Source organism: Plectropomus leopardus, chromosome 1 (assembly GCF_008729295.1).
Source record: "Plectropomus leopardus isolate mb chromosome 1, YSFRI_Pleo_2.0, whole genome shotgun sequence".
Classification (NCBI taxonomy): Eukaryota; Metazoa; Chordata; class Actinopteri; order Perciformes; family Serranidae; genus Plectropomus; species Plectropomus leopardus.
This window is the reverse complement of record NC_056463.1, coordinates 37,116,959-37,136,073: the sequence shown is the minus strand read 5'-3', so window position 1 is coordinate 37,136,073 and position 19,115 is coordinate 37,116,959. Positions and strand designations below refer to the sequence as shown.

The 19,115-nt window shown below is 37.5% G+C and overlaps 1 protein-coding gene across 2 annotated transcripts in view; it reads left to right on the top strand.

The window, feature by feature from the left end:
- The window catches only part of znf536 (zinc finger protein 536), a 155,161-nt gene extending 145,542 nt beyond the window's left edge, over positions 1-9,619 (top strand). For both annotated transcript variants that reach the window (XM_042484580.1, XM_042484572.1), the window contains exon 5: positions 7,098-9,619. In XM_042484580.1, the coding sequence (XP_042340514.1) occupies positions 7,098-7,252 (155 nt within the window). In that variant the 3' untranslated portion in view covers positions 7,253-9,619. The remainder of the gene's footprint in view (positions 1-7,097) is intronic.
- The last annotated feature ends 9,496 nt before the right edge of the window (positions 9,620-19,115 follow it).

Sequence of the window (19,115 nt, the reverse complement as noted above, 5' to 3'; positions counted from 1 at the left end):
CTTGTACTTTTTTTTTTTTTTTTATCAATTTCTTGCTCATTTTTGGAGCTTCTTAAATTGCTTAAGCCAATTTGCTGCAGGTTTCAAGGGGTAAGAAATATACTGCAACTGTACTACTTTTTTTAAAGCTAGGGAAAAATGTCCAGGGAACATTATTTATTTATATCAGAATTAAATATTTGAAATTATTTAACAGAATTATTAGAATTTTTAAGCATTCCTTTTTGTTGTTTTTTCTTGGTAATAATTTTCCATGTATTTTCTTTTTTATTATTTTCTGGTTTATTTTGGGGTTATTTTGGGGTCACTCTTGACCTACATGTCACCAGTTGCATATGGTGACTTTATAGGGGCAGAAATATATATATATTTTTCTACTTTCCAATTCTGTAAGTTGTGGGGTCCTGTCCCACCAGTTGGGAGCCACTGCTCTAGTCAGAAAGATAGTTTCTGCATATATATCATCTTAAGATGCTGAAACTCTCAACTTAAATGTTAAATTAATTTATCCAAATTATCCCCTTTTTCAATAAACTCATGCAGTGCATATTGTTTTATTTAGCCAAATTTGCGGATATCTGTCTTTGAATGTTCTGCCTGCACCTCAGTGAGATGGAAGTGTGTAGAATTGAAGTTGTGGTGCTTACAGCGTTGAAAAATAAAAGATCCTCCTCAGAAACAATATTCTGCATAATCCACAGAACATGCTTTCACAGAAGTACTTTCTGGAACTGCTCTGTGCTAAACACATCCCTGTGATGATAACTGGATTATCCAGAGTAACAGGGACACTGTTTTAACAATGCTGTGAGCACCACAAACACACTTCCATTCACTCCATTGTATCAGACCCGAGACACAAATCTCAGACAGATTTCACAAAACTGAATCAAACCAAAATAATCTGAATTGCTAGAGAGTGGAGAGTTTCAGCATCTAAAACATTTGAACACAAAATATCAGCCGAGAGCAGCTTTTTGTCTTTTTTTAAAAATACCCATCGACCTTCAAAAATCTATACAAGCTAACCCCGAATGGTCATCCAAAATGGACAGAATAAAGTGGCGTGCTGCTGAAGCACAGGCCCCAGCATTTCTGAGTCATGCTGTTAGCTATAATATAAAGAAATGCTGCACAAGCGTGCCACACTACCAGTCTCATGAATCACAGGGTGTTGCACTGCAAAATGCCAGCTTCGACTCTGTGAGTGCCTGTTGTGTGATGTTTTCACAGACTGCTATTAATGTCAGGTGATGCCTCTGAGACCACACGCTCGCACTTATTCACACACGCGCACACACACTCACACACACACACACACATACACACACACAGTCCACCACTGTATCCCGAGGCGGTCTCCGACACATGCTCAGAGTGCAGCACTACGCCATTGTTCCATCCTCCTACCCATTTATCCATTCTGTTAAGCATGACACATGTATTAACAGTGGATGGATCCTGGAGCTGTGTGTCCTCACACCATATGTTTTCCTTTCCCAGGTCCTATCCTCTCCAATAACCACCCATCTCCATCTGCTGCATCGCAGCATGCCACAAGAGGGCGCACTCGCCTTTTCACATTGTGGCTTGGCAATAATGTAGATTTACTGCTGTTTTTTTTTTTGGCTTTAAAATGACAGGGCGCAGAGAGAAACACTAGTTGGATCTTTTTTCTTTTTTTTTATTGAGATAGATTCTTATCAATATTATACCACCATCATGCATGCACACTGCAGCAACCCCTCGAAGAAGGACACAATGTTTGCAGGAAACACACAGCATTGCATTCATGTGATAAATGAATGCCAGGCAGGTTTTCTGTGTCTGTGAGGTGCATCTGCCGCCTGCCCGAATGGGAAATTAAAAACTGTGAGGGGAAGTTATGCTAAATCTATAAAGTTGGCCAGGAAATCTCTCCCCCTTCGCAGTGGCAGTTGTTTGGGGAGAAGGAGCACCGTGCTTAAATAATAACATTCCAGGTGGCTTAGTTAATGAACAGTGAAAATCAAATATGGGGCCTAATCTGGAGCTCGTTACAGGAAGTTTCTTTACAGGGAAGTCAAAGGCAGGAAGTGCCCTTGGGGAGAGACTAGACACTTTTTGAAGCTTCAAAACAAGGAAACTTTACTTTTGGTTTATTTTAGTTATGGCGTTTATTGTACATAAAATAAAAATTCTCAAAGTAGATCTCATAGACATGAACAAATATGTGTTAACTGATGGTTGCTTTCACTTTTTGTTTTAGTGTTTAAGCAATTTAGCTTTTCATTTAGTAATGATTCATAATGACAGAAATTTTAAACATGCATCTTCATCAATGGGAAAATTACTGAATGTATGCTGAGGTATGCTCAGCTATCTGTATGGAAGCCTCGCTGTTCTATTTACTGTCTAAGCTTGCCATCTTGTGGTGAAGGTTGGTTATGAAATCATATACTTTATAAGCAATGAATCATAGTCTGAGATGCACTGGACATTTGATGAGAAAACACCAGTTTAACCCTTTGAAACCTGGATCAGCAGGACTTTTCCTGTGCTTTGTTCAGACACCTTCACAACCCTTTTAAATCTAAGCAAAATGGTTTGCTCTCTTTTATTAAAAACATGGGGAAAAAAAGCAATGAGCATCTTGGCAAAACTTTTTCAAACTACAAGAAATTAGTAGATATTGAAAAATTACAAAAAACAAAACAAAAACAAAACAAAAAAAAGGAAGGGGTGTCCAAAAACTATATTTACAATTATTATGATTTCAAATTATTTTTTCCACTCTTGGTTATGGTTTTGAGCACTTTTTCAGGTCATTTTCTTTTCTTTTTTTTTCTTCTTCTTTTGAGGCTGCTCATTGCCTTTTTCCCATGTTTTTGAAAGAAATCAATTTTCACAGGTTTCAAAAGGTTAACAGACTATAGGAGGCCAACCCTCCCATGTACAAAACTCTGCTCTCAGCTAGTCGTATTAATGATGCTTTGTGCGATCTAGGACACTATAAGTGTGCATAACCCAGCCAACACTTGTGTGTGGGGCCTTTGTGGGTGGTAAATGGGCTGAAAAATGGGCCTTATTTAGGTTTGTCCATGGGTTCCATGATGGCCCCATGCCAATTGGCAGAATGGGTGGGTTTACCTAAGTGGGCCCCACATGGGTAATGCTAGGGCTACCTGGGTACCAATTGCCAAAATAGGCAAATTATCTGGGGCCCACTGGAGTAAACCCACCTATGTGGGCAGTTAGCATGGGGCCATAATGGAACCCACAGACAACCCTGTATACAGTAGGGCCCATTTTCAGCCCACTTACTACACACATGGGCCCCACATAGTGTTGGCTGGGTCAGGACCAGATTTTATCTTATTTGCTCCAATTTTTCAGTCAATACTTTTACTAATATCATCAAAACAAAGCAAGCTATATGTGATTACCCTTTTCCCTTGATACCTAAGCAATTTGGCTTAATTTTTTTTCAGAAACATAGCAAGAGGGCAACAAGTACCATATCAAGAAACGAAAAAAAAGCAAGAAATTAGTGAAAAGATAAAGGAAAATTACCTGAAAATAAGAAAAAAAAAGAAAAGTCAAAACACACAAAAAAAGCAAGATATTGACCTCAATAAAGTGCTAAAAACATATTTCTATGTATTTTTTATGTTTTTTTTCTGTAGCATCATTTAAATATATAATCTAGAGAATTATAAATACAGTTTTCTGGACATTGTTTTTCTCTCTCTATCTTAAAAAAAAATACATCTAATAATCCCCCTTAGCTGATTTTTAGATCATTTCCATGTCACCTTTTACTTTTTTCTTTTTTTTTTTTTTTTTTTTTGCAGTTTGCGGGAAATTTCTAAGGTTTCAGAGATTTAAATGTGAGTAAAAGGCTTCTGAATGCAGCAAAAGAAAACTGACGTCGATCCAGGTGTTGAATTTTTATCACTGTAAGCCTCTGAAATGATGGACATGGAGCATTGGAAGCAGAAACCCGTAGGAGACATAGAGTAAAGTAAATGTTGGACGGGGTGATGCTGGGGTTGTTCACTCCACACACAGACAGCTCGAGAGTTATTACTGGGTGCTGAATCTAAGAGATGTTTTATCATGTTATTAGCTCTTTATTTTCCCTCTGTTACGGCGCCACTTCCTTTCATTTCGATACCCATTTCCGTCTTTGCGAAAGCACAACTCAAATAAACCTGTGTTTTAATTTGGTTTTGTCAGATTCATAACGCCACTTTAAAAGAACATGACATGCAAATGTGTTCGGCGGTGTTTTATTGCAAAATAATTTTCTAAGAAGTTGCTGAGGGAATGAAAGTGTAGAGAGAGGAGGAGGGGGGACCGGGGACAAGTTGTATTATTTAGTGGCCGCTGCTGTGGGACCTAATTACAGTTATGCATTTCTTACTGTCTCACCGAGTCTTAAAACTTTTTTATTAGAATTACTCACTTCACTTCTCACCCACTGTCACACTTCCCGTCACACTTATTGAGCCAACCAACTTGATTGTAACAAGTATGAAACTACTCCAGTTGTCATAACCATAATGTGTAAGCATCTCATATCATTTTAGAAATCATTATTTCACCGAGCGCCCTATCACAGCCACACCATGCACGCTCCTGTGTACAGAGGATGCAAAAATAAAATTAGGGAAAAATGAAAGGCAGATTTGTACAGTAGATGTAGCAATCTAATGAAAGCTCTGCTGACCTGGTTTATGCAAAGAGCAGCCTTTCTAACAGCCAGATTATTATAGAATAACAGGGACACCCCAGAATGCAATGCACACCGAAACAATAGTGCTACAATAAGACAGTTACACTTCTTTCAAATAAATGGACATTGAGGTAGTCTGAGTAATATTGTTTCTGAATGTATTTAATTTTGAGGTGCTTCTGTTATTTTGTCAACCCTGTATGTTTAAACACATATTATCAGTAAATTAGCATTCACACCACAACATATCAAAACTCTCAAAAAAATGCAAAAAGGCAAATTTGGGACTGTCAGCTGAAGGTTTTTCTGTTGCTAGTCTTGGTTTTCTGTATTTTTTTTTTTTTTTTGTATAATTTTTTTGTATAATATAATTTTTTGTATAATGTATAATAATTTGTATAATCTTTTGATGTATTCTGAACAAGAAAATAAATGCAACACTTTTGTTTTTGCTCCCATTTTTCACAGGTTTAAGTTAAAGATCAAAGACTTTCCTATGCACTCAATTTGTAGCACTCAAATTCTGGTCTGAAATCTGTTGAATTATGTATTTGTTGGCAGAGATCCTCTTTCAAGAAAATCAATCCACCTGGCAGTTGTGGCATGTGAAGATGCTAATTAAACAGCATCATTGCTTCACAGGTGTGTCTTGGAAACAATAAACGGTGCAGTTTGATCAATAACTTGGCAGTACATCCAACCAGCCTCACAACAAGCAGATCACATGTAACCACACCAGCTCAGGACCTCCACATCCAGCATCTTCACCTGCATGATCATCTGAGAGCAGCTCCTCAGATAACTGATGCAACAGCTGGTTTACATAATTGAAGGTTTTTTGCAGAAATTGATGTTGTTGTAGTGCTGGTTGGATGTACTGCCAAATTCAGAGAACCAACATTTGAGACATCTTATGGTAGTAAAATGAACATTAAGTTCATGGAAAACAGCTCTGGTGGTCATTCCTGCAGTCAGCAGGCCAATGGCACGCTCCCTTTAAACTCATTACATCTCTGACATTGTGCTGTGTGATTAAACTGCACTTTTTAGAGTGGCCTTTCATTGTGGCCATGGCACACCTATGTAGTAATGATTCTGTTTAATCAGCATCTTGATATGCCACACCTGTCAGGTGAATGGATTATCCTAGAAAAGAAGTGCTCACTAATGCAGATTTTAACAATTTGCAACCAAAATTTAGAGAAATTGAGAGAAATATATCCATTGAGTACATGAAAAAAGTCTTAGATCTTCATCTTAAACCTGTGGAAAAAGGGAACAAAAACTAAAGTGTTGTGTTTTAAGTTTTTGTTTAATGTATACAATCTCAATCCAGGAGACATTTTAAAGGTTCATTTCACTCAAAAGATCTCACTTATCTCTAGCAGTGTCTACCCATGCCGATACTTTTGGTTTTATTTGTCCAGTATTGGAAATATCCTTCTTTGATAGTTCAGCTGCCACAGCAATACAATGGAAGCAAATTGAATTTGGTTTGTGGGGGAATATATCTGAAAACTTTAACAGGTACGTGTTTTTACAAAAACAGTGCTCCTTTAATCCTTTGAAACCTGAGGAAATTGGCTTGATTTCTTTCAAAACCAAGGGCTGAAGGTAATGAGCAACAAAAGAAGGAATTAGCAATAAAACTTGCAAAAAAATAGTAAAAAGTATAAGAAAATTGAGGGAAAAAAGAAAGTTAAAAAAAAATTAAATAACCTGAGAAAAGTGCTTAAATATTGCAATAATTCTGTAACATAATTTTATATATGTAATTCTGATAATTAGGTAAATGTAAATGCAGTTTAGTTTTTTCCAAGCTTTTTTCTTTTTCCTTAAATATTTTTCCCTTGCTTTTTTTTTTTTTTTTTTAATTTTCTAATGTATATAAGTTTGTAGTATATTTCTTACCAGGTTGCTCATTGTTTTTTCCCCATTTTATTTTGAAAGACATTGCATCATTTTGCCAGGATTAAAAGATTGTGAAAGGCTTTGGAAGCAGCACAAGAAAAGGGACTAAAGAAAATTGTCCCTTTGATAACTGTTGCCAGTGAGGTCTATGGATTATGCAGTGTAGTGGGAACTTGGACAAATTAAGGCAAAACTATCTTTACGACTAGCTATTACTGCAGGTAAGTGAGAAAGAATTCCATTATCATCTGTAATTTTGGTGAAATGACCCTTTCAAGTTTTTCTGGTTTGATACAATATTTATGGCTCATTGTACAAAGCTGACAGTCTCAAATTCTCACCCATCCATTTGGCCCCACTGACCATTTAATGCAATGCTGAAGGGTGTGTGTGTGCGTGTGTGTGTGTTTTGGGTCGTTGTGTCTGGTCCGTGGTGCTAATCTGCCTCTTCTTCTCTCATTGGCCATAGTGCATCTCTGGGTAGGAGAGGAGGACCAGCCAATGACCCATGACCCCGCGCTGACCCACGACCCCAACCATCTTAACAACGACCTTAACCACCCTAACAACCATAACCTAGGTGACCCAGAGGGGCTGGACGCCCACGCTGTAAACAAAGACTAACGGCCGACACCGGAGCAAGGCAGGATGATGAGGATGAAGGCGATGGTGATGAGGAGGAGGATGGAGGATAAATGAAGGAGTACACTATAACAAAGACTTTATTTAAGATGAAAAAAAAACACATACTACCGTCAGAGAAGGCGTGAACTATATGAAGGAAAGTTTGGGACAGTTTCCTTTCGGGGGACGGATATGCGAGATGCTTGGACACTAGAAGTGACAGCAACTTTCCTGTTTTGTCTCCTGTGGTCTGAATGCCCTTTGTCTTTGTTGTCTTTTTCTCTTATACAATGTTTTTTTTTTTTTTTTTTTTTGATGAAACTACCTGTCTGATTAGCACTTCCTGTAACTGGCACCGCAACCTGATACATTCCTTGAGCTAGAAAGGTGTGTCTTTTCTCTCTCTCTCTCTCTCTTTTTTTTTTTTTTTTTTAATTTTAGGACTAAAATGTAGTGCTTAATCAAATGCTTTCAAAGACTTTTTTCTCTCCTGTTAAATGACTTCACCAGTCCACGGACCACCGTTATATTGTACCTGGAATGTATTCTACTGTAGAATAGAAACTTTACGGGACTGTTGACAGAGACCAAGCACATTTCCTGTCAGACCAGCCGCTTCTGGCTCTCCTATGTCATAGAGTCACTATTTATGTCCCATGACCATGCATCACACTGATTATGGTTAACAAAGGACAGGGCACCGAATGACAATCTGCAAGTTTGTGTCCGCGAACGATACGCTGGTAGATACCCACAGTTGACTGTTGATGATGGTGGTGTTAATGATTGTGAAGAAGACAGAATATTCAAACTGCCCTAAATGTACTTATATATCCCCCCCCCAACCCCTCCATAACCAGGCCGGTACAGGCCTCCACCCTGCTATACGGCTCCCTTTTTTTCTTTTTTTCTTGTTCTGTATCATTCAACACAGCGCCCATAGACGCTTAATGTATATAGAGAGATATACAGTAGTTAAAAAAAAAACAAAAAAGTTTTAAAGCATTTGTGACAAGGAAAGTAGTTTACACGGCCACAAAAGGTAGGCGTTCTTCAAGTCTGAGAAGAATTTAAAAAAAAAAAAGATCTCAAAAAAAGGGGAAACTTTTATTTCTTTGTCCGCCCCTTTCTCTCCATGTCTCATGTCAAGGACTTGCAGATGTTTCTAAAAAAATACTGCCACCGATCATTGTTGCACAGTGTTACTGACTACTGAAAATGGTTTGATGTATTTACTTTAAGATGCCGAAAAAAAAGAAAAAAAAACTGGAAAAAAAGACATATTGTGTATAGCCTTAGATACATCTGTTATTGCTTCTACAAAGCTATGTAGCCGTGCTAGACCGTAGGACGTAGGGTTGATTTTATTTTTAATTTTTATATGTACTGTACATTAATGCCTTCTCCATTTACTGATCGAGGAAAAAAAAAAAGGAAAAAAAAAGAGGAAAAAGATGACAATCGTCTCCTGTGCTGCAAACATATTTGCCCCATATATACAGAATCCATTATGCATAGAGGGACTTAATCCTTTTCTTTTGTTTTTTGGTTCTCAGAAGTATTTTGCACTGTGATAGTATTATAAATCCAACCTATACAGTACAAAACTAGCTAACTAACTAAACTGAAGGTGTGTGTTTGTGTGTCCCTTGGCATTGTGAAATGTTTCTACGTCATTTTTTGTGAACCCAGAGAAAAATTCTAATGCGGTATGTACAGTCCAAATATAAGACTTATTTTAGTTTGAGCAACCTCTATACTGTATGTGGCTTTGACAAATTGTTACCCAGATTTCTTTTTGTATGCAGACTCCTTTCCGACCTGCAGCGTAGGCCCTACAACTGCTTCAGCCTGCGTGGTTTCCAGCACTCTGATTCCAACTTGAGATTTTGCTGCAGTACAGCCTTTTTTTTATTTTCCCCCATTTCAATTTCTGTAGATTACAATTAACCATTCTTTCAATTCCAATATGCCAGGAAAAGAGGGGGTTAAAAGCTAAAATAATAAGTGAGACATATGAAAAGTGATGTTTTTAAGGAAATATAACAGGGTGTTTTGAAGGGAGGAATTCTGGGAATGGGGGTCTGAGTGAACCAATCAGACGGATCCTGCTGGAGGCACTGACCAGTGGCTTTGACCTCTGACCCCATCTGTGTTTTCCAGGGGTGTAAAGATGAGAGATTAATGGCGAGAGTCTCACTTGGGCTCTCTCCATCTCTGAACCAGCTATAATGAGCATTCCACTCCACATATTATGTACAAAACCTGTCTTGTGAGCTGAACACTCTTTATGTTTCACTGTACCCTCATGGCAGATGCTTTGTTTTGTAACTACTGAACTGTACTTATAGTAAAAATAAAATGTATTCAAACTAAAAAAAAAAAAAGAAACAATGGATTCTCACAGAGCAACGGTTTTTAATTTCTTCATTTCTAACCGAGCAAGAATCGGGGAGGCGAGCCGGCGCATCGGAGTGTCACCGCGTGATCCGATGTGGGTAAACTGTTTGGAGAGTAGTCCATCACTTCCAACACAAGTTATTATCTCTCAGTCAATTTGACGGCGAAGCTTCACGGACTGTGATCATGATGTCGAATGCAACACAACTAAATTACTGTCTGCACCTCTTCGTCTCCCAAAGGTGTCCATAAAGTAGCTGTAGTGAAACAATGTGGGGATGATGCGAGGCACGTGAGTGCTCGCAGCATCCCACAAGGCAAAATGTAAAGTCAGACATTTCAATTACTGCAAATCACGTTGAGATTAGAGACGTGCAGCACCTATCCTACATCTGTCTCACTTCTGTCTCTGTTCCACATCCAGCTTCAGATCTCCAGCTTAAGTTCTTTTTGGCACTGAGGGCATGCATCTGTCTTCTCTGTCTGTCTCTTTTTGTCCTTCCCACCTAGTTATGACCAGCCCCCCTGCATGTACTACTTTTTTAAAACCTAATGTTCAAACTTAAAACAGATACAATTAATCAGTCTACACTAAAAACAAGGGGTCGACCAATATTGGTTTTTCAGGGCTGATACCAAATATTAGTTGTTAATAAGACCGATAACCGATATTTGGAATCGATACACACTTACAATAAAAATGAAAATATTTCTGTCAATATGTATAATTTGTAATATAACAAACTCCAACACAAAATTTTGTTTAAATGCCTTCAGTAAATGTTTACTCAAAACTGAAAAGTTCAACATCATATACAGCAAGATCCCAGCACCTTTTTTTTTTTTTTTAAATTCAGGTGAAAATTTAAATTTAAAAACACAATAAATAAAAACAGCACCCTCCACCGGTACATGTTCTGCAGCCTGAAATATTTTAATTTAATGTAACTGAATGATTAAAGTATGATAGATAATTAAAAATGAATAGAGATTTAGAAAGTTAAAAAGATCAAGATAACGTAAATTACTGTGAGATATGCGGGGTACGTGTTTGACATGGTCCCCACACTTCCCGTATGTGTCCTCTGTCCCCGCACTTTTTTTTTTTTTTTTTTTATTTTTTTTACAACCATTCAATTCATTTGTAGCATGTATTTTTCTGAGCGGTCTTCAAACGCACCATGAATGGCGTACATGCACTGACTTGTTGTGATCACATGACACTGCTCTGTACTGTCAGTTTTAACCATAGACTTTAAAAAAACAAACAAAAAAACATTAGTCTATGGTTTTAACTAAAGTACTACAAATAAAGTGCAGCAAACCAACCAGCAAGAGGCCAAAAACTCTGCACACAACAACCCACCGTGTAAGCTGAGTAATGCTGTTTCCTGTTGATAATGTTCACTAAATGATGTCAAATGAATTAGATGCCAATAGAGCTCAGATAACGAGAATGCTAACATTATTGTTAGCTATGGCTGGCTAGCTAGCTTCATGCTAGGAATAGACCCACTCCTCTTTAATTTCTGCACAGAATTTGTGCTCACTATTGCTTTGCACTTATTTTCATTTCATCTTTAATGCTACAATAGAAAGAGCAGGGAGGAGAGGGTGGATCAGAGGGCAACACTGGTGGTCATGCAGGGGCTTCCCAGGTGAGGAGAGATTAGAATTGGTGAGAAAATACATCTATAGCATTAAAATGACTTCACAGCTATTTCATGACTAATATTCTTATTTTATTTTACTTTTTAAAATATGTATTGCAATAGACAGAGCAAGGAGAAGGCAGCAGGCAGAGACCAGGCTGCAGTACTGACAGTCAGGGAGAGGCTTCACAGGTGAGGACAGTTTTTAACTCATGGCTATAGGGAAATATATTTATAGAAAAAGAATTTTGGCATTCGTCTCCACAGCTATTTCAGAACTACTCCTCTAAAATTTCTTTGCACATATTTTTGTCTGTATTGCAATAGATCAGGGAGAAAGCAGCACACAGCAGTCAGGACAGAGAGCAGGCTGCAGCACTGACCTTCAGCCTGAGGCCTCACAGGTGAGGACAGATTATAACTGGCTAAGGACATGCTGTCTATAGGATAAGTGTGACTCTCAGATTAATTTCCACAGCTTTTACTGAACTTTTCATGTTCAGTGTTGTCACTTAATTATCTGTCTACTTAGAAGGTCATTCTGTGATAACTCAGCCAGAGCTTGGCAGCTCAAACATTTGATATTGATAGTATATGATTTTGATCATTTTAAAGAACTTAAGTTGGTCCATACTGCAGCTGTTTGTGGTTATTTGGCTCTATAGCCGCTAAGTAGTGAGTGGATGATAAATCACTCAATAAAAGTCGGCTTATTCCTGAACAATCTGCCCCCCTCATTTCTGAAATGATGGCTGTGCCCCTGCTGTGAGATGCACTGAGAAATACACAAGGTTTGTGTAGGTTAATTGATTGGAATCCAATATCATGTTATTGCCAGAGATAATAACCTTTTTTACTTAGTATTTTTTCACTGTATATATGCACTGCATGCTTTTAACAAACTCTGGCACAGATCAGTATCCATCTGTTGCTGTGTCTTTGATGTGTGCTCAGCTCTGCCGCAGCACTTGAAGATCAATCAGATGCAACCCTTTCATTACATGTTTTCATACTGTGAAAAATCAATGTGAAAAATCTGAGTGCAGTCATTGATTAGATCACTCAGAAGCACCTTTACACAAATGCAATAATAGGATGATTAGAAAAAAACAATAGATTCCAAAGTACAGCTGAAGTTTTCACACTTTTTAGCCCTTTTAACAAAGTCCAAATGAAGACTGTTGGGTTAGGGTTTCCGGGCATATATTTTACATCTATGTTAAATGTTGGTCAGAAAAGTCTAATAATTAGAAATGTCAAATATTTCCTTCATTTTTTGTCCTCAAGATTTATTTAAAATTGGATTAAAGGCAGTGTTTAAGTAAAAATGTGCGTCAAAGAAATCGCATCAAAAGTAAACTAACAGAAATGTGTTTGTGTGTGTAAGAGGGCATGCACATATGTGGGTTCCAGTATAAATACATTCTGCAAAGCAGTTTCCTTTTAACATAACGGCCAACTCCAACACAAAGTTTCCTCCCCACACACCGCCCCGCCGCCTCAGCTGACTCTGCTTTTCAAAGGCTGAAATATTTTACGGTTCATCTGCGCCGCATTGATGGAATCCGTATTTGTGTTAACCCAAACGTCAGGACCCCAAAGGCTGCCGTGCCACTGGGAGGCTGCCCAGGTCAATGCCTTACTAATTTTTAAACGGATCAGCTGCACCGCACCAGATGTGGGGGGCCCCATACCACGAGTCTCCCAAGTCTGTTCCCAATAAAACTCACATCCGGAGAAAGTAGCTGTTTGACTGGTTTATATCCACACACACGCAAAGACACACACAGACACACATATCGCTGCGGATGTTTCACATGGCTGGATTTGAGACTGAGCAGGAACAATCAGGATATTACTGTGTGTGTTTGTGTGTGCAACATGTACTGTAAATTTTGTGTGTGTGTTTGTATGTGGAGGTGTGTGGGCATGCATGGATGACTGTGTGTGTGTGTGTGTGTCATCCCTGTGCATTTGAGTAGGTGTGTGTCTCCATGTAACGGCGCACATGTGTCTGATTAAAGAACACATTAGGTCATCGTTCATTCCATCTGGCCTGTCGTCTATGTGTGTGTGTGTTTGCATGTGTGTGTGTTGCTGTTCAGCTGAGCAATTTCAACATTTGAAGCGACCTCTTTCACAGTGTGATGAACACCGCTCTTTGCCCTTCATTTAACTTCCTCTCTCGTCATTTGCTCTGTCTCTCCTCCTGTCTTTCAATTCTTTCTCTCTCTCTTTCTCTCTCTTTCTCTCTCTCACTCTCTCTCTCTCTTCAGTATCCATTTCCTCTCATTTTCCTCCATGGCATGTTGTGCAGCCGTGTGTAAGCACATGTTTGTGCATGCATGCTGGCGTGTTGTATAATTGTCTACGTGCTCGTGTGTCTACGTGTGGATTGATGCCTTTCAGATGACGCTCTGCAGCGGTTTGCCGTTGCCAGCGTTTGGTTGGTCACTGGGCAGATGGTGACCCGCAGATGAACCCGTCTTCCTGCTCATTTTGTTCAGCTGCCTCTAATTTTCCCTCCTCCTTTGCATTAGAGCAGCTGGGGAGGTCTTGCAGTGCAGCTCTCTTGTTGAACCACCAGAGGGCGCAGCAGACCAGGTTTTGGTGCAGAGCCGCTGATGTTAGGGTCCTCTGCTGAGGGAGTTGTAGGAATTGTAGGGATTTCGAGGATTTATCATTTAACCCTCTGAAACCTCAACGAATTTGTTTGATTTTTTCGACATAGGGAGAAGGTGATGAGCAGCTTGACAAGCCATTGCCCAAAAATGAGCAAGAAATTGATAAAAAAAAAAAAATAATTAATAAGAAAATTTTAAAAAAAACAGCAAAATGTATAAACTAAAGTGCTGAAAAGTAAATATATTAATTTAAATACAGAATTATAATAATTATAATTATATATTTAAATTTTAGATATTATATAAATACAGTTTTTTGAAGAACAAATTTACAGGTCATTTGTTGTCATCTGTTTTTTTCCCCCTAATTTTCCTATTTTTTTTTTCTCTGCTTCTGTTCTTCACTTTACTGCTTCTGCACTTCACCTTTGTAAACTCCTACAGCTCCTACAACTCCTGCAGCTTGTAGGAGTCCATTGTCTTGCTCAAAGGCACTTTAGCAAAAAAGTATCTGTGATGCTTTTGTGCACATCATAGTTTGTTTCCTCCCTTTTTGCTGTCTGCTATCTGAGTCAGGCAACAGTAACATTCTCTCCATTTCCTTTGTCTAACTAGACATTTTTCTAATATGACTTAACTCCATGAATTGTCTCATTATGTGAGCTGTTTTGTTTATTTATTTGTTTGTGTGTGCATGTGTGTGTATTAACTTTTTTTATTTACAAAACAAAAAGGGTCAAGGATATTTTTTTGTTATTTGGAATGGAAAAACTTTGAAGCTCAGTCTTTCAGAGCTGCTCAGGATGCGGATAGAACTTTGTAATTCTAAGGTGGCCAAGTCTAGAGATGAGTACCTGCCACCTTGAGGATCAGATAGAGTACTTTGTTTTCTTTGCACCCACATTTTATTTTATTTTCTCCAGAGCTGTGTTCTGCTTCAGTTTTGTTTTATTACATTATTTCATTCTGTACCACCTGGGGGTACTTTTTACCTTCTACTTGTTTGTAGGCGTATGAGTGTTTCATTATATAAAAATTGTAAATACACCAATGACCATAGAAAGCCACAGGCACACTAAAGCAAACAAGTAACACCAACCTGACAAAAAAAAATAGTAACTCATTGCATTATGTCAGAAAAAAAGGCCTGTTCTTTTCCATTGTTATTATTCCAACTGATAAACTGCAGTAAGTTAAACTGATATTTGCTCATTTTTCCTTCCTTTTGATCATATGTTCTTGATTATTTTTTCAGCTAAGGAACACAATGTACACCCAGTAGAATATTTTGACATAGCTTTTATACCTCTGTAGTCTTAAAAATATGAAAGAACAGCACACAAGAGATTTATCTCAAAGATATGAGAGATACGTTGATAATATTTGCAACATGTTAAAGCAGAATAAAACTGTCACTGATATCAGTTCAATTAGGTGCAAGCAATACTAAACCTAAACCTCGATTCTGATTTTTCTTTTTTTTTTTTTTAATAATATATGATTCCTTAGAATAGAACTAATCTATGAACTATTTTAGATTTTCAAATTAAAATATTATTTTTTGAACTGCAAAGCCTTTTTCAAAATAAATCTGTATTTTATATCATAGTAATTTAAATGAATGGCCCCTGGGGTCTCTGGACCCCACACAGAAAATCACTGCTTCAGATATCTTCTAAGGGCTGTGACAGCAAGGTTCATGCAAATACATAGTGCTAAAGAATACCTTTTTTTCAAATATCTTGAAGTCTAAACATGAATTAAAAATTATTTATTCTATATTAAGTAAATATCTCACATGAATTAAACCTTTGAAACCTGGAGCGAGATCACTTTTCATGTGCTTCTTTCAGATGCTTTCACAAGTATTTAAACTTTTAAACCTTTGGTGAATTGGTGCAAAAACATGGAAAATGGCAATGAGCAACTTGATAACAAATGTTTCATTTATTGAAAGAAATTAGTACCTTTAATTTTTTTTTAAAGAAAGGTAACATGTCTAAGGAAGAAGAAAAAAGCTCAAAATGATATTTGTAATGATAACAATCACATATTTAAAATTATGTTACAAATATAATCCATTTTTTTTCCAGGTCATTTCCTTGTTTGATTGTTTTTTAATGTTTTTAATGCTTTTTTTAAAAAAAACTTTTTACAGTGTCCTTACTGATTCTTGGATGATTTTTTTCTGTCTTTGCTTATTACTCTGAAACCAACTTGCTCAGGTTTAAGAGGGTTACACTACTGATTATTGTTTTATGTTGAATATATATTCATGATACTAGACTATATAGTAAATAGGGTAGGCAGTGCTCACAGAGTGTAAATCAGCAGCAAATTAATAGCTAGCAATTGGATAACTGATTCATTCATGTCAAAGTCCAAATTGTCAAAATTCATCTTATTCAATCATTATATATATATATATATATATATATATATATATATATATATATATTATATATATATATATATATATATATATATATATATATATATATACATAAAAACTCTGGATAAAGCAATGTGAGTGTGAGTATGAGAATGTGTTCACAGCCATTCTCACCATTTTCTGACATTTTCCAATCACACAATCAGCAAACCAAAAACAGAAATCAATAAAATGATCAATGAAACAAAAATAACTGTTTGCTGCAGCCCTGATTTCACGAACAACATACACTAAGAAATGTTAATGTGACAGCTTGCCCCCTCATTCTCATGCATCCTTCTGTTTCCTGCTAAGCATCTGTGCTTATGTATGTGGGTGTGTTAACGTCTGCATGTGTGGCAGCGTGTGTGCCCGGCAATGTGTGTGTGTGTGTGTGTGTGTGTGTGTGTTTGTGTGTGTGTGTGTTTATGAGTGTGTGTGTGTGTTTATGAGTGTGTGTGTGTGCTTTCTGCAGGGCTGGTGTGTTACGGCCTCCCTCTTTCTCTCTCCTGAGCTCATATGAATCGATGATCATGTGGTGTAAGGGAGATAGATGGCCCCCAGCTCCATCTTGTCTCCTCTAATTGTAAAATATTAGTTACATTAGACTCTGGCCCATGATTAATGGAACTTATTTGGAAGGTGGACTCTCTCTCTGTCTCTCTCTCTCACGCACACATACTTTCTTTCTCCCTCTCTCTCGTGGTTACCAATGGTCTCTAAAGTCTCCTTTTGAAAGAATTGAGTGATTTCACGTAAAGCGGACAAATAGGCTTCCCCTGGTAGGGAAAGTGGATGAGAAAAAGACAGGAAAGAGAGAGGAGGAGGAGGAGGAAAGGGAGATAAGAGAGGGGGGAGGGCTTATGAAATAAATAACAGCTCTACCGGAAGAGGTTTTAAGGAGTTGTGGTTGAAAGCGATTTAAGCTGCTTGGTAGATAATTCGGAGTTAGATTTTTTTTTCTATATGAAAGATCACATTCAGAACGTGATCAAGTCTTGATCATGTTAACATGCTGATCTCTGTGAAAAAGGGATATTTTTGTCTAATGCTAATGTTTACCTGTCTTGCATCTGGAGAGGAAAGTTCAGGGGGTGAAAGTTTTAAAAGTGCGCGCTGCTGGAAAAGGAGCAGAGCTTTTGTTCTTGTTTTAGTGGCGAGTTGTGAGAAACACACGCAGGTGTGGACACACAGACGTGATAACTCCTCTCCTCCTGTTTTGCACAAATTGGATGCAAGTCCTTGAGGAGCAACTGGCAGGGCAACACACACACACACACACACACACACACACACACACACACACACACACACACACACACAGACACACACACCGCACACAGTCTGTGTGTTGATAATACTTGCTGTTGTTCAGCTGCAGCTCGTCTCACTTTCACCTGCTACCAGCAAATACAACTGATCCATGATCAGCATGTGTTGTGGTGAAGCTGGATTCCTGCCTGTGTCCCGTGTGCCTATCTGTTACTGTAAAGATGAACCCTTTGAAACCTGGGGTGAGATCATTTTTCTTGTGTTGCTTTCAGATGCCTTTCACAAGTGTTTAAACCTTTGAACCCCTGAACAAAGTGGTGCCAAAACATTGGAAAAAAGGCAATGAGCAACTTGGTTAAACTTTTTTTTTCATTTATAGCAAGCAATAAGGATTTTTTTAAAAAAAAAACAAAGGGTAAAACGTCTTGGGAAAAAGAAAAACTCTAAAGGAAACTATTAATAATGAAAAATGAAAAATCCAGGTAATCTCCATGGTCGTTTGTTTTTTAATTTTATGCAGCATTTTTTTTAAAACTAATTTTGAGTTTGTTTGTTTTTTTTTTTTTACTTTATACTCCTTTCTTGCTAATTTTTTTCCATACCTTCTTTCGTTTTTCATTGCCTTCCCCACATGTTTTTGAAAGAAATTAGTCCAATTTGCAGGTTTTCAAGGGTTTAAAAATATATATGTAACAGTGTCATCATAGTGACAACTGGCATTTTGTACAGGCATATTTTACTTGTCAGTGCAACTATCAGTTGCTTTCCAGCACAACCAAACAGTTAATGCAGTTTTATTTTCCCACTGATACAGATCTTTTTAATGTTACAAAAAGAGGGAAAGAGACGAAGCAATTTTTTTCCCCTTAATTTCACAATCACACCTCTGTTTACTTTATTTGATTGACTTGATTCTTGTGCTTTTGTATGCCAGAACATGCTGTCACTCATCAGTCAAGCAGAATAATTATCATCCCCTCGGTCAAAATGTCAGTGCAGTTGAAGCTGGAATTATTGTCTTAGTCAACCTGTCTTCAAGTGTCTGATCGGGCATGGTTTAGACAAATGTTTTTGTAGGTGTGTTAAGCTGACTTGCAATAGAAAGAATGTGTGCATTTGGAAATCAGGGCTAATGTACAGCACATTTGCTTCTCGATAAGGCAGAGACTAACTACAAACCATTTCTGCTTAGCAAGACACTAACAGGTGGAAGAAGTAGTCATATTTTTTACTTAAGTAAAAATAGCAGAATTATGAATAGAAATACTCAATTACAGGTACAAAAGTCTACTTTTAGGTCAACGTAAATCTGTATTATTATTATTATTCAAAGTATCAGTATTAAAGTGCAAGTATTAAAAAAGTATCAGAAGTAAAAAGCTTCTTATTTTAGGTAGCAGGCCTCCACACTCAAAATTTCATTACATAAATAAACTTTCAGAAACTTACAAGATGCATAAATTAATAAGAAATGATACAAATGA